Source organism: Lonchura striata, unplaced genomic scaffold, assembly GCF_046129695.1.
Source record: "Lonchura striata isolate bLonStr1 unplaced genomic scaffold, bLonStr1.mat Scaffold_127, whole genome shotgun sequence".
In the NCBI taxonomy this organism is placed as follows: domain Eukaryota; kingdom Metazoa; phylum Chordata; class Aves; order Passeriformes; family Estrildidae; genus Lonchura; species Lonchura striata.
In genome coordinates, this window is record NW_027461091.1 from 266770 (window position 1) to 279239 (window position 12470).

Genomic DNA, 12470 nt, shown 5'->3' on the forward strand with positions numbered 1-12470 from the left:
TCCAGAATATGTTCCCAAACAGTAAATTCCACCTCAAATACCTCTAAAATGGTGGGACTTCTGACATCTCTGGTCAATACTCTTTTTAGTAATTTTTCAGGTGTTTTTAAGTGATAAAGACAAGTCAGAAGTAAATTAGGGCCAAACCAAAACCAGAGACCCCTTGAGCATCTCCTGGACACTGGACAAAACAAACTCATCAGAAATCAAATTTAACCCTACATAAAATGCCTTGAGAAAGATTTGCTCTTCCCACAAGTCATTTCTGATGGAAACACAAATAAATCCCAAACATTAATAGACCAACAACAGAAGCAATTCTCTGGCAATTCCAAATTTCATCAGTTCCAGCACAGCTCCAGCTCAGATGCTGGCAGGTTCCAAAAAAAAAAAAACCAAACACGGAAATTTGGCCCAATACAGATTATTAAAAGGAAGGGAAAGGTCTGTGTAACTTTCACAAAGGTGACAGGGACCAAGAAAATAATGCTTCTTCCCCCAAAGCCCGTGAATTCAGGAGTTATTTGGGAATTTAGCTACTTGAGCTGGGCTTCTTGTAGGATTTAAGTAGCCTTGTGTTCCTCACCGGGTGGTGAATGATCCTTGTCAGTCTTGCTGGTATCATTTGGTCCCTTTCCTCCAGTGATTTTAACAGACTTTTCAAAGAAGGACAACAAAATATTTTCTTTACAATGGCCACCCACAAGAGCTATTTTCCTCATAAGTTCTCCCTAAAGTCACTCAGAGGAAGCTGCATCCAAGTTTCCAAAAGTTCCTCCAGAAAGAGCCACAAGCTCCTCAGAGGAGAGAACCATGCTGTTGTCAAAGGCACCTGGGGTCAGACAACAGAGCCCTGAACTCACTGTGTAAAATAATGTTGCAATCTGGATAATGAAATTGTTAGAGAGATGCCTCTGCCCCAATTAAGGTGCTAACAAGATCAATTCCAAAGTGGATTTTATTGAACAGTAAATGTGAGGTAGAGAGAGATGGAAAGAAAAAGAGAAGAGAGCAAGGGAGTGACAGGGACAGAGATCTCCCATGGGGCAGGGCAAGTGTGACATTGTCCCCTGTGTGCGTGGCCTTCCCAGGGTAGGGGTTTTACACCTGAGCCAGTTTGGGTAAGGGGGGTGGTGTTCACCCCCCACCCCAAGCAGGGATTGCCTCACTGTTTCAGGTTATAATGTCAGATGTAACCAAAAGTGTTTTCAGTCCCCATCTCCATAAACTGTTATCAACAGGTGGGGCAGTGTTCTTTATCTCTTCCATGGCTCAGCCCTGATAACGCCCTCCAGGGGCCATCTTCTGTTAATGGGCCATTGAGTGTCACTACAGGACTGATAAAATTACATCATCCCATTGTGGGATGCTCCGCCCAGGGGGAGGAACCAAGCATTCCTGCCTGGATATAATCTCACCATTTGCAACACCACGACCACCTTGCCTACTGCATTCCCAGAGGACAAGAGCTCCATAAGCACCACTGGACCTGCAAGGAAGACCAGACCCTTCTACAGGATCACTGCTTTGACAGAATCACGTTCATCACTCCAGCCGGACTGCAGACACGATTTCATCAGACTGCTACCACCACCCTGAGCAACGGGGTGTCCGGTTATATCCTGACTCTGTCAGGTTAAGCCAGTGTTTCTCTATCATTGCCTTGATCTTAATTTTCTTACTCAATTGTGATTCTGGCTTAGACTCTCTCCCTGTTTTGCTTTGATACAGTACAAAACTCACTGTACTCATCCCTTGTTTTCCTCCCAAAACAGGATTTCCCATCCCAAAACCTTCACGAAATGGAGAAGGAGGCTGCGAGGAAGAGGAAGGAGCCCTGGGACACCGAGGCGGGTGAGGAGGAAGTCAGATCCCCTTTCCCCCTCTCTTCTGCTCCATCTCCCAGCCCAGCCTGGCCCCCAGCTGCAGGACAGCCCCGCTGCCGGTGCCCTCCTGCCGGGGATGCACTGGGGGGATCTCCTTGCCCTTCCCTGTGGCACGGAGGCAAATCCCATCCTCTCCTTGTCCTTCCTCCCGCAGATGAGGTGCTGAGGGTGGAGAGCAGAGAGGACAAATCCCCATGGCAGAACCTTGTGGAAGAGGCTGTTTTGAGTGGCTCCATGGTGCAGGAACCCAATGGGAGCTGCACGAGGAGGGGCTGCAAACGCAGATCGAGGGGATCTGAGGAGGAAAGATGCACTCTGGTCCAGGAAGGTGGACAGAGCTTCAGCCAGAGCTCAGGGCTGGTGGTCCCTGAGCAGCTTCATGATGAGGAGAAGCCCCATAAGTGCTCAGAGTGTGGGAAGAGCTTCAGGTCAAACTCCAACCTGATCCAGCACCAGAGGATCCACACTGGGGAGAAGCCCTATGAGTGTGAGGAATGTGGGAAGAGCTTTTTGTCAAATTCCAACATGATCCAGCACAAGAGGATTCACACTGGGGAGAGGCCCTACGAGTGTGGGGAATGTGGGAAGAGCTTCAGGCAGATCTCCCACCTGAGCAGCCACAAGAGGATCCACACTGGGGAAAGGCCCTATGAGTGTAGGGAGTGTGGGAAGAGCTTCAGGCAGTGTGGTGCCCTGATTGTCCACCAGAAGATCCACACTGGGGAGCGACCCTACGAGTGTTCCAAGTGTGGGAAGGGGTTTCAGACTCGCTCCTATCTCCTCTTGCACTATCGAGCTCATACAGATGAGAGGCCCTTCCGCTGCCCTGACTGCGGGAAAGGATTCAAGCACAACTCCTCCCTTGTCAGGCACCGGCACATCCACACTGGGGAGAGGCCCTATGGGTGTCCCCAGTGTGGGAAGAGCTTCACCCAGAGCTCTCACTTGACCAGACACCAACAGAGGCACCAGTAACGGAAGCCCCAAGAGTGTCCCGCCTGCAGGAAGAGCTTCGTGCTCTGCTCCAGCTCCATCCCCCACTGCAGGACCCACATTGGGCACAGGTCTGGTGACCCACATTCCCTGTGATCAATGTTGGGAACACACCTGACTGGTTATCCTTTGGTTTGGCCCTAATTTTCCTCTGATTCATCTTTATTCTTCAAACACAGCCAAAACAGGGTTAAATTAAAGAAACTGATCAAAAATATCTGAAGTGTCACCATTTCACAGGAGTTTGAGGGGGAATTTAGGATTTAGGGACGCATTCTGTGTGGAGTGCCCCTGTTGCTGAGAGGCAGGAGTTTGATCTCACCCTTCTTGTGTTGCCAGTAATTCCTCCCTTGACCCAAACCCAAACTCCACCCCTGGGATACCCTATACAAATCCCATGGCTCTGCCTTTGCCCTGTCTTTCGGTGATAAGAAATGGATTTTGGAGTTTTGTGAAACCAAGATACATCTCATTTGTTCCTGCCGCCGGCAGCTGCACTCACCCTGGACACCATGAACTCAACTTCTGGAGGATTTGTGGGTTCTGGGGTGATTTTGGGCAGTGTTCTCCATCTCTTTGCATTTCAAAAGCCAAGAGGGATGAATTTGTCACCACAAAACCACTCAATCCCACTGAAAATAACTGGATTTTAAACTATAAAGGCACAATCCCACCTCAAATTGCTTTTTCCCCCTCAAAAAAACCTCAATCCCACACAAAGCTCACTCGATTCCAAAGCTGCCAGGGTGAGATGGGGTTGGGAGGAGATTGAAAGAAGTGGTATTCCAGTTTGGAGTGGTGGGATGGGGATTGTGTGGGGCTGGGTGGCTGGGATGTATCTGATAGCAAATAAAACTTTCAGAGTTAATGATGTTTTTCCCATTCATTTTCAGTCAGTTCTATTTCCAGAGTGGCTCCTTCTCAGCTGTTTAAATTCTTATAAAAATCCTTTTTTAAAAATCGTCTAACCCAAACAATCCAAAAACCAATATCCATATAAAACCACCCATCTGCGATTATATTTTTATAAATAATTTTAATTTTTTAGAGTACTTAAGGGTGTTATTAAATTTTAATTGTTTGGTTAAATTGTATGAGACATTACAGTGGTGTTTGGTTTCGTGTTTAGTATATTTGTAGTATGAATTGTTTTACTCAGGTGTGTTCCATTGTATGTTTAGATTGGTCGGTGCTGCGAGAGGCGCTGGGCTCTGCCTGGCAACTGATGAGTCAGAGCCGTCCCGGGCGCTGATTGGCTGAAAATCGCCAGGCGGGACCAGCGCCGAGTTTCTGCCCGGGAACTGAATCGTCATCAACGCCGCGCGCTCTGATTGGCCAGGATCTGCTTCGGGGCGGGGCCGGGAGGAACTGGGGACCCCCAGGAGCCCCCCGGGTTTGGGGTTTCCATCCCCCCTCGGCCCCCGGGGCGGCCTTGGGGCCACCCCAACACCCCCAAAATGGGGAGGGTCCCCGGAGCCGCTTGGAAGTCCCAAAAATGGGCTGGAAGCGGCAGGAGCCGCCCCAAGAAGGGATTGAAGGGTCCGGTCTGGGAATGGATCCGATCCGGATTGGGGCGGGCTGGGATTGAGGGAGGGTCCGGTCAGCGGCTGCGGAGGGGCTGGGATTGGGGAGGGGTCCGGGATTGAGGGGATGGGTCCATTCCGGGACTGGGGCAGGATCGCTCCCTGGGGGTGGGCTCCATTATTGAGTCAGGGCCTCTCCCCTTCCCGATCCCAATCCCGTTCCCTGATCCTGTTCCCGATCCCATTCCCATTTCTGTTCCCCTTCCCGGGCCAGTTCCCGATCCCGATCTCATTCCCAACCCCATTACACTCCCACTCCGGATCCCGATCCCATTCCCGTTCCTGTTCTCGATCCCGATCCCACCGCTGTTTCCAGGGAATGGCTCCTATCCCTACCCCGACCCCAAACCCGGGGGGTCAAACATTGGGGTCAAACACCCCAAATCCCAACACTGGGAGGGGAGAGGTCAAACACCCCCAAACCCAAACTCTGGGATGTCAACCTCCCCCCTGCCCCAAACCCCAAATTTTAGGATCAAACCCCCCAAATCCCAGATCCTGGGGTGTCAAACACTCCCAAAATCCCAAACGTTGGTGTTAAACCCTCCTGACCCGAAATCCTGGGTTTCAAAATATTTGGGGTGTCCAACACCCCCAATTCCCAAAGTCTGGGGTCAAATACCACCAAATCCCAAATCCTGATGTGTCAAACACCCCCAGCCCCCAAAGTTTGGGGTTAAAACCCCCAATCCCCGACTCCTGGGGTTTGAAATACCTGGGTTGTCCAACCCTCCTCCTCTCCAAAGTTTGGGGTGAAACCCCTCAATTCCCAAACTTTGGGGTCAACCTCCTCAATCCCAAACCCTGGGGTGTCAAATCCCCCTGATCTCCCCCACTTTGGGGTTAAATCCCCCAAAATCAGTTGGTCAATCCCCCCAGTTTCCAAATTTTTGGGTCTAAACCCCCAAACCCCAAATCCTGGGGGTTGAAACACCTGGGTTGTCCAATCACCCTGATCCCAACGTTTGGGGGTGAAACCCCCTGATCCCCAAATCATGGGAAAAAAACTGCAAAAATCCCAAACCCTGGGGTGTTGAACTCCCCCAGTTCCCAAAGTTTGGGGTCAAAAACTCCCAAAGCCCGAGGTGTCAAACCCCCCTAAACCCCAAATTTTAGGATCAATCCTCCCAGTCCCCAAAGTTTCGGGTCATGACCCCCCCATATCCACTCCAGTCCTGGGGGACACAGTGGGGTTTGTTTGGGGTTATTTGGGGTTTGTTTGGGGTTATTTGGAGTTTGTTTGGGGTTATTTGGGGTTTGTTTGGGGTTATTTGGGGTTTGTTTGGGGTTATTTGGGGCAGCTCCAGGTGCAATGTCTGCAGAAAGACCCTGGGTACAACACCGGGAAAAAAAGGGGAATGAGTGGGAATTGGGGGATTCAGGATGGGGAGAGATCCTGGGTGGGAAAAGGGGATTTAGGGTGGACAGGGAAGGATTTGGGATGGGAAAAGGGGATTTGGGATGTGGAAAGGGGAACGAGGCGGGGAATTGGGGTGGAAAAGAGAGATTTTGGTATTGGAAAAGGGATTTGGGGACAGACAAAGGATGTGGGGACTAAAAAGGAGAATTTGTCATGGGAAAAGAAGGATTTAGGTTGGGAAAAGAAGGATTTAGGGTCAAAAAGACATTAGGGATTAAAAGTGATTTTGGGGTTAAAAAAGGAGGATTTGGAATAAAAAAAATGAGGATTTGGGATAGAAAAGGAGGATGTAGGACAAAAAAGGATTTAGGATAAAAAAGGGAGGATTTGGGCTGGGCTGAATTGAACTTACCTGGGGGAGTGGGGGCGTGCAGGGGGTTTGGGGCAGGGTCAGGACCATTTTTGGGGCAGTTTTCTGAGATTTTGGAGTATTTTCTTGGGATTTGGTGGCAGGTCTATGAGATTTGGGTGCAATTTTATGGGATTTAGGGTGTTTAGGTGTGGTTTTGAGGGATTTTTGGGTGTTTCTATGGGATTTGGGAGCACTTTTATGGGATTTCAGGGGTTTCTATGGGATTTTGGGGTGCTTTGAGGGATTTCAGGGTATTTCTATGGGATTTTTAGGTGGTCTGGAGGGACTGCAGGGTGTTTCCATGGGATTTTGGGGCAGCTTGAAGGCATTTGAGGTGTTTTGGGGCAGATTTATGGCATTCAGGTGCAGCTTTGAAGAATTTCAGGGTGGTTTGGAGGGATTTCAAGGCATTCCTCTGAGATTACAGGGTGGTTTGGAGGGATTTGGGGTGTTTGGGGGCAGATTTTGGTTATTTAGTGGTGGGTTTGAGGCAGTTTTTGAGGGGTATTTCAGGCCCATTTTGGGGGGGTTTGGGGTTATTTTGGTGGGGTTTGGGGTGTTCTGGGTCACTTTTTGGCGAAGGAGATCTCCATGGCTGGCTCTGGGTGATGCTGGAGCCCTGCAGGGCCTCGCGGGCGGCGCCCGCCTGCACCTTGGTGTCCAACTGCAGCGAGGCGATGTCGCGGCGCCCGGGCACCAGCGCAGCTCCTGGAACCCCGGGAACCTGGGATGGGAACGGGGCCAGGAGAGCCCGGAACACCCGGGAACCTTCCCTAGACACCCGGGAACCTTCCCCAGACACCCGGGAACCTTCCCCAGACACCCGGGAACCTTCCCCAGACACCCGGGAATGTTCCCCAGACACCCAGGAATGTTCCCCAGACACCCGGGAACCTTCCCCAGACACCCGGGAACCTTCCCCAGACACCCGGGAACCTTCCCCAGACACCCGGGAATGTTCCCCAGACACCCGGGAACCTTCCCCAGACACCCGGGAACCTTCCCCAGACACCCGGGAATGTTCCCCAGACACCCGGGAATGTTCCCCAGACACCCGGGAACCTTCCCCAGACACTCGGGAACCTTCCCCAGACAGCCGGGAATGTTCCCCAGACACCCGGGAACCTTCCCCAGACACCCGGGAATGTTCCCCAGACACCCGGGAACCTTCCCCAGACACCCGGGAATGTTCCCCAGACACCCGGGAATGTTCCCCAGACACCCGGGAATGTTCCCCAGACACCCGGGAACCTTCCCCAGACACCCGGGAACCTCCCCCAGACACCCGGGAATGTTCCCCAGACACCCAGGAATGTTCCCCAGACACCCGGGAACCTCCCCCAGACACCCGGGAATGTTCCCCAGACACCCAGGAATGTTCCCCAGACACCCGGGAACCTCCCCCAGACACCCGGGAACCTCCCCCAGACACCCAGGAATGTTCCCCAGACACCCAGGAATGTTCCCCAGACACCCGGGAATATCCCCCAAAATCAAGAAATGCTCAAAAAAAAAAAAAAATCCTAAACATTTCCCCCAGAAATTCAGAAATGTTCCCCAAAGAAATCCAGAAATGTTCCTCAAAAACTCCTGAAATATTCTCAAAAAACTAGGAAATTTACCCAGAAAATCCAGAAACATTTCTCCCCAAATCCAAACCCAACCCTGTTCCCCATCCGGAATAATTTCCAAACAATACAGAAACATTCCCAAAAAATCCAGAAATTCCCCCTCAAAAAAATCCAAAAATCCCTCCCCAAAAACCAGAAACTCCCCCACCAAAAAAATTCAGAAATTCCCCCCTAAAAAATCCAGAAATTCATCCCCAAAAATCCAGAAATTTCCCACCAAAACTCCAAACATTTCCTCCCTAAGAAGTCCAGAATTTCCTCCCACTCAAATTTGTTATTTTCCTCAAAAAACTCAGAAATTTCCTCCTAAAAATCCAGACATTCCCCCCCAAAATTCCAATATTGTCCAAAAAAAATCCAGCCCCAAGCCCCCTCAGCCTCTCACCCCCCAAGCCCCAAAATCCCGCAGTGCCCAAAGCCCGGCCGGAATGCCGGAATGCCGGGATTGCCCCAGATCTCCCTGGCTGAGGAGCAGGGGGAGCATCAGCTCCTGGGGCTGCTCAGGGAGCTGGGCAGGAACAGGATGTGCTTCGGGGCTTTGCCACAGCTGGGGGACACGGGAGACAAACCCCAAAAGCTGCCCCAGAGCTGCCCAAAGTCACTCTGGATACGCAACACAAAATCTGCCCAAAATCCCAAGAGAAAACACCAAAATCCCAACAAAATCCTGAAAAAAACCACAAAAAAATACCCCACTGAAATATTAATAATTAAAAAAACGTCACAAAAATCTCCCCAAAATCCCCCACAAAAATATCACCAAAATCCCATAAAATCCCCAAAAAAACTACCCAAAATCCAGCAAAAATCTCCCAAAAAATACTCCCAAAACCCCACCAAAATCCAATAAAAATCACTCAAAATCCTCACAAAAAATCCCACCAAAAATACCATTAAAATCACATAAAAATTCCACCATAGAATCCTCGAAAATGCCAGAAAATCCACACAAAATCCCAGGAAAATCTCCACAAAAATTCCATCCAAAAGCCCACAAAACTCACCCCAAAACTCCTCACAAAAATCACCCCAAGGCTCATAGAAATCCCTCAAAATCCCCATAAAAAATTGCCCTCAAAATCCCCAGAAATCCCACAGAAAAATCCCTCAAAAAGTCCCACTAAATTCCCATGAAAATCCCACAGAATCCACACAGAAAAAAACTGTACAAAAATGCCCCCAAAAGTTCCCCAATCACACAAAATCCACACAAAAAAATCCCACCAAATCACCCAAAATATCCCACCAAAATTTCCCCAAAAACCCCCCAAAATCCACTCCAAATCCACTCCAAAAATCCGTACCGAAATCCCACCAAACCCCATTCAAATCCCCAAAAAAATGCCCCCAAGTCCCTTCACATCCCACCCAAAGCCCGAGGAAATGCACCCAAAAAATCCCCACGAAAACTTCCCTCAAAATCCCAGCCAAACCTCCCAGGAGCAGCCCAAGAATCCCGCAGAGATCGCTGCGAGTGCCCGAACCGCCCGGAACAATCGCCGAGCCATCCCCGCCCGGCCCCGCGCTCCGGCCCCGCTCTCTGTGGGGCCGGGGCCTCTCCCCCCTTGGCTCTGCGCTGGTCCCGTTCGCGCTCCGCTCCCGCTCCCGCCCCACCAGCGCTCCCTGCCCTGGGCCGCGCTGGCCGAGCCCGGCCGGGCGCGCTGGATCCGCTGGGACGGCGCATCCCGGCCCCGGCCCCGGCCCCGCGGGGCTCCCGGGGCAGCTCCGGCCGGGATGCGGCACTGCCGCGGGGCTTTGGGCTTTCCCGGCGCTGCCCGGCGGCTCCCGGGGATCTGCGGCTTCCCGGGATTCGGGGAGCTTCCAGAGGGGACCTGGGCTGGCTCCGGGGGGATTTGGGATCAGTCCGGGGGGAGCTGGGGACGGCTCGGGGGGTTTGGGGTTGTTCCCGAGGATTTTGGGGGGATCTGGAAGAGGTTCCAGAGGGGATCTGGGGCTTTCTGAGGGGTCTGGGGGAATTCAGAGGGGATCTGGGGAGAATCTGGGGCTTTCTGAGGGATCTGGGGGAATTCTCAGGGATCTGGGAGAGTTCCAAGAGGGATTTTGGGGTTTTCCAAGGGATTTTCCGAGGTATTTGGGGAGGTTCCAGAAAGGATTTGGGGCAGTTCCAAAAGCAACTTGGGACGTTATTGAGGGATCTGGGGAAGTCCTAGAAGGAATTTGGGGAATTTCAGAGAAATTTTGGGGGAATTCAGAGGAACTGGGGAGGTTCCAACAGGGATTTGGGGTCGTTCCCAGGGGACTGGGGGTGGACTGGCTGGATTTATGTTTCTTCACAGGATTTTGGGTTTTTTCCCAAAATGTCCTGTTTTTTCAAGGATCTGTGGACTTTTCCCTGCATTTGGGTATCTCTATGGGGTAGAAGGGGAAGCTTTGGTAGATTCAGTGTGAATTCGGGGGGGTTCCTGGCTGGATTTGGATGTTTTCCATGGGATTTTGGGTGGGTTCTCAACTGCATTTTGGGATTTTTTTCCCCAGAATTTCAGGATTTTTCCCAGAATTTGGGTATTTTCCCCAGGATTCTGTTCTCATAATGGGTTTGTCCCAGAAGGGGAAGGTTTATAGTGGTTATAGTGTGGATTTTAGAGATAATTGAGGCTGGATTTGGGTTTCTTCCAAGAATTTTGGCTTTTTTTTTTCCTGGAATTTCAGGATTGTTCCCAAAATTCCAGGACTCCTGCTCGGATTTCTCTCTCACGGTGGGCTTGTCATAGAAGGGGAAACTTTGGTGGATTTGGGTGAATTCAGGTGTTTCTGGTTGGATTTGGGGATACAGGTTCATTTGTGCAAGTGAAATATAATTATTATTACTAATAATAGCAGTTATATAAAAATATAACATGATCCTTTTTTTTGACATAATAAAAAATTGATAATGTGAAATAATGCTGACAATACTTATTTGTCAGCTTTGGCTGCCCACTGTGACACTGAATCCCCTACAGAAAAGGACTGGCCAAGACCCAAATGTCAGTGGTAAACTCTGCAAGATTGTGTACAACAAATACCAGAGGAATGCAAGAAATTGGCTATTTTTATAGGGCTTGCTGATACTGTGGTGTGGAATGCTTTGTGGGTTACATGAGAAATACAGTGATTAGGAGTGCTGGGTTTTCATGTACCAGACAATCCACAAGCTGCAGGATTGGTTGAACTGGTGAAGGGTTTGTTAAAAGAGCAGTTAAAGAATGAGTGCTGGGAACCTGTCCCCATGGAGAACCCATCTCCCAGATGTGCTCCATGCCCTTAACAATGGCCCCTGGGGAAATGGAAACCCCCTGGCTGTGCACGGCTGCTCCCAGTGTGCAAATACAGCCCTGGGCAGTGAGACTGGGACTGCCTGGGAAATTGTTCTGGGTGTGATGGCCCTGGCAGGGCCAGCCCAGAGGCTGCAGGGCTGGACCTTCATCCACTGGAATTAGTCAGGATAAATCAGAAGCAAATGAGAGTTAATAATACAGGAACAGGAATCCAGATTCCTCCAGGACACTTTGGTTTGGTAACTGCTCACTGGAGCTTGGCCTTGCAAAGTGCTCAATTCATGGGAGGAGGAACTGATGCAGATTATCAAGGGGAAAATGAAGTAATTTGGTTAAAGGACAGTGAACAAGATTGGATTATTCAAACCCATGACAGGGTAGCACAATTATTGACATTGTGTTTAAAACAATTGGGAAAAAAGGAGATCCACCTCAAAACACTGCTGTTGGTGGAGATAAAGGGTTTGGATCCAGCAGTGTTAATAATGGAGCCAGAGTGTGGCTCCAGGGGCCAAAAGGCCCTCCCGAGGCAGCTGAAGAACAGCTCCTGGGAAGGACAGCAGTGTTTGAATCCTGAAACCTGGGCTGGAACGATGGGAATGTGTCCCTGCAGCCAAGTGCTCTGTGTGAGAACAAGTAGATATTACAGGAGATTGTTTTACACATCCTGCTAGACCAAATCCCCCTGTTTGCCCCAGTGAAAACTTGTGACCTGGACTCCATTTAGGATGGAGCCAGGGCCAGGCTCTTGTACTGCCCAAGGTGTATCCCTTGAAGGCCTTTTAATGAATACCTGCTTTATTCCTTTAACACTGCCTAGCTCTGTTCTAGGCAGCCTCTCAAGGCATCACCACCAAACCAAGGGAACACGGACCAGGTCTGGCTGGCTGGGCCTCCTGGGGACCACCTGACCACCTTGGCATGTCCAGGGCTGCTTCTCACCTGCCCTGAGGCACTGGGGCTCTGGGATTTCCTTCCTATGGGAGAGAACTCTCCTTCTCCTCCATGGGCCATGGCCAAAATTGGGATTCCTCCTCCAAAACTCTGTACATCCAAGGATTGCTACCAAACGAAAGCTGCCAGGACAGACAGGTCTGGCTGCCCTTGGCCTCCTGGGAGCTGCCTCTCATCTGCTTTTGAAACACTGGGGCTTGGTGCTTTCCCTCCAGTGGAAATAACTGTCCTTTATCTCAAGGTGTCTATTGTCAAAATTGAGATTCCTCCTCCCAAATTCCATCTATCCAAGGATTCCTCCATGACAAATGATGCCAGGAAGAACAGGTCTGTTTGGCTGAGCCTCCCAGGAGCCACCCCTTTCTTCTTCTGC

General features: G+C 50.5%; 1 protein-coding gene across 1 annotated transcript in view; it reads left to right on the forward strand.

Moving 5' to 3' along the window:
• The first annotated feature begins 2275 nt into the window (after positions 1-2275).
• Positions 2276-12470, forward strand: part of LOC144248446 (uncharacterized) — a 248329-nt gene continuing 238134 nt past the window's right edge. Inside the window, exon 1 of the mRNA XM_077790612.1 lies at positions 2276-2644. Within this exon, the coding sequence (XP_077646738.1) occupies positions 2412-2644 (233 nt within the window). The 5' untranslated portion in view covers positions 2276-2411. The remainder of the gene's footprint in view (positions 2645-12470) is intronic.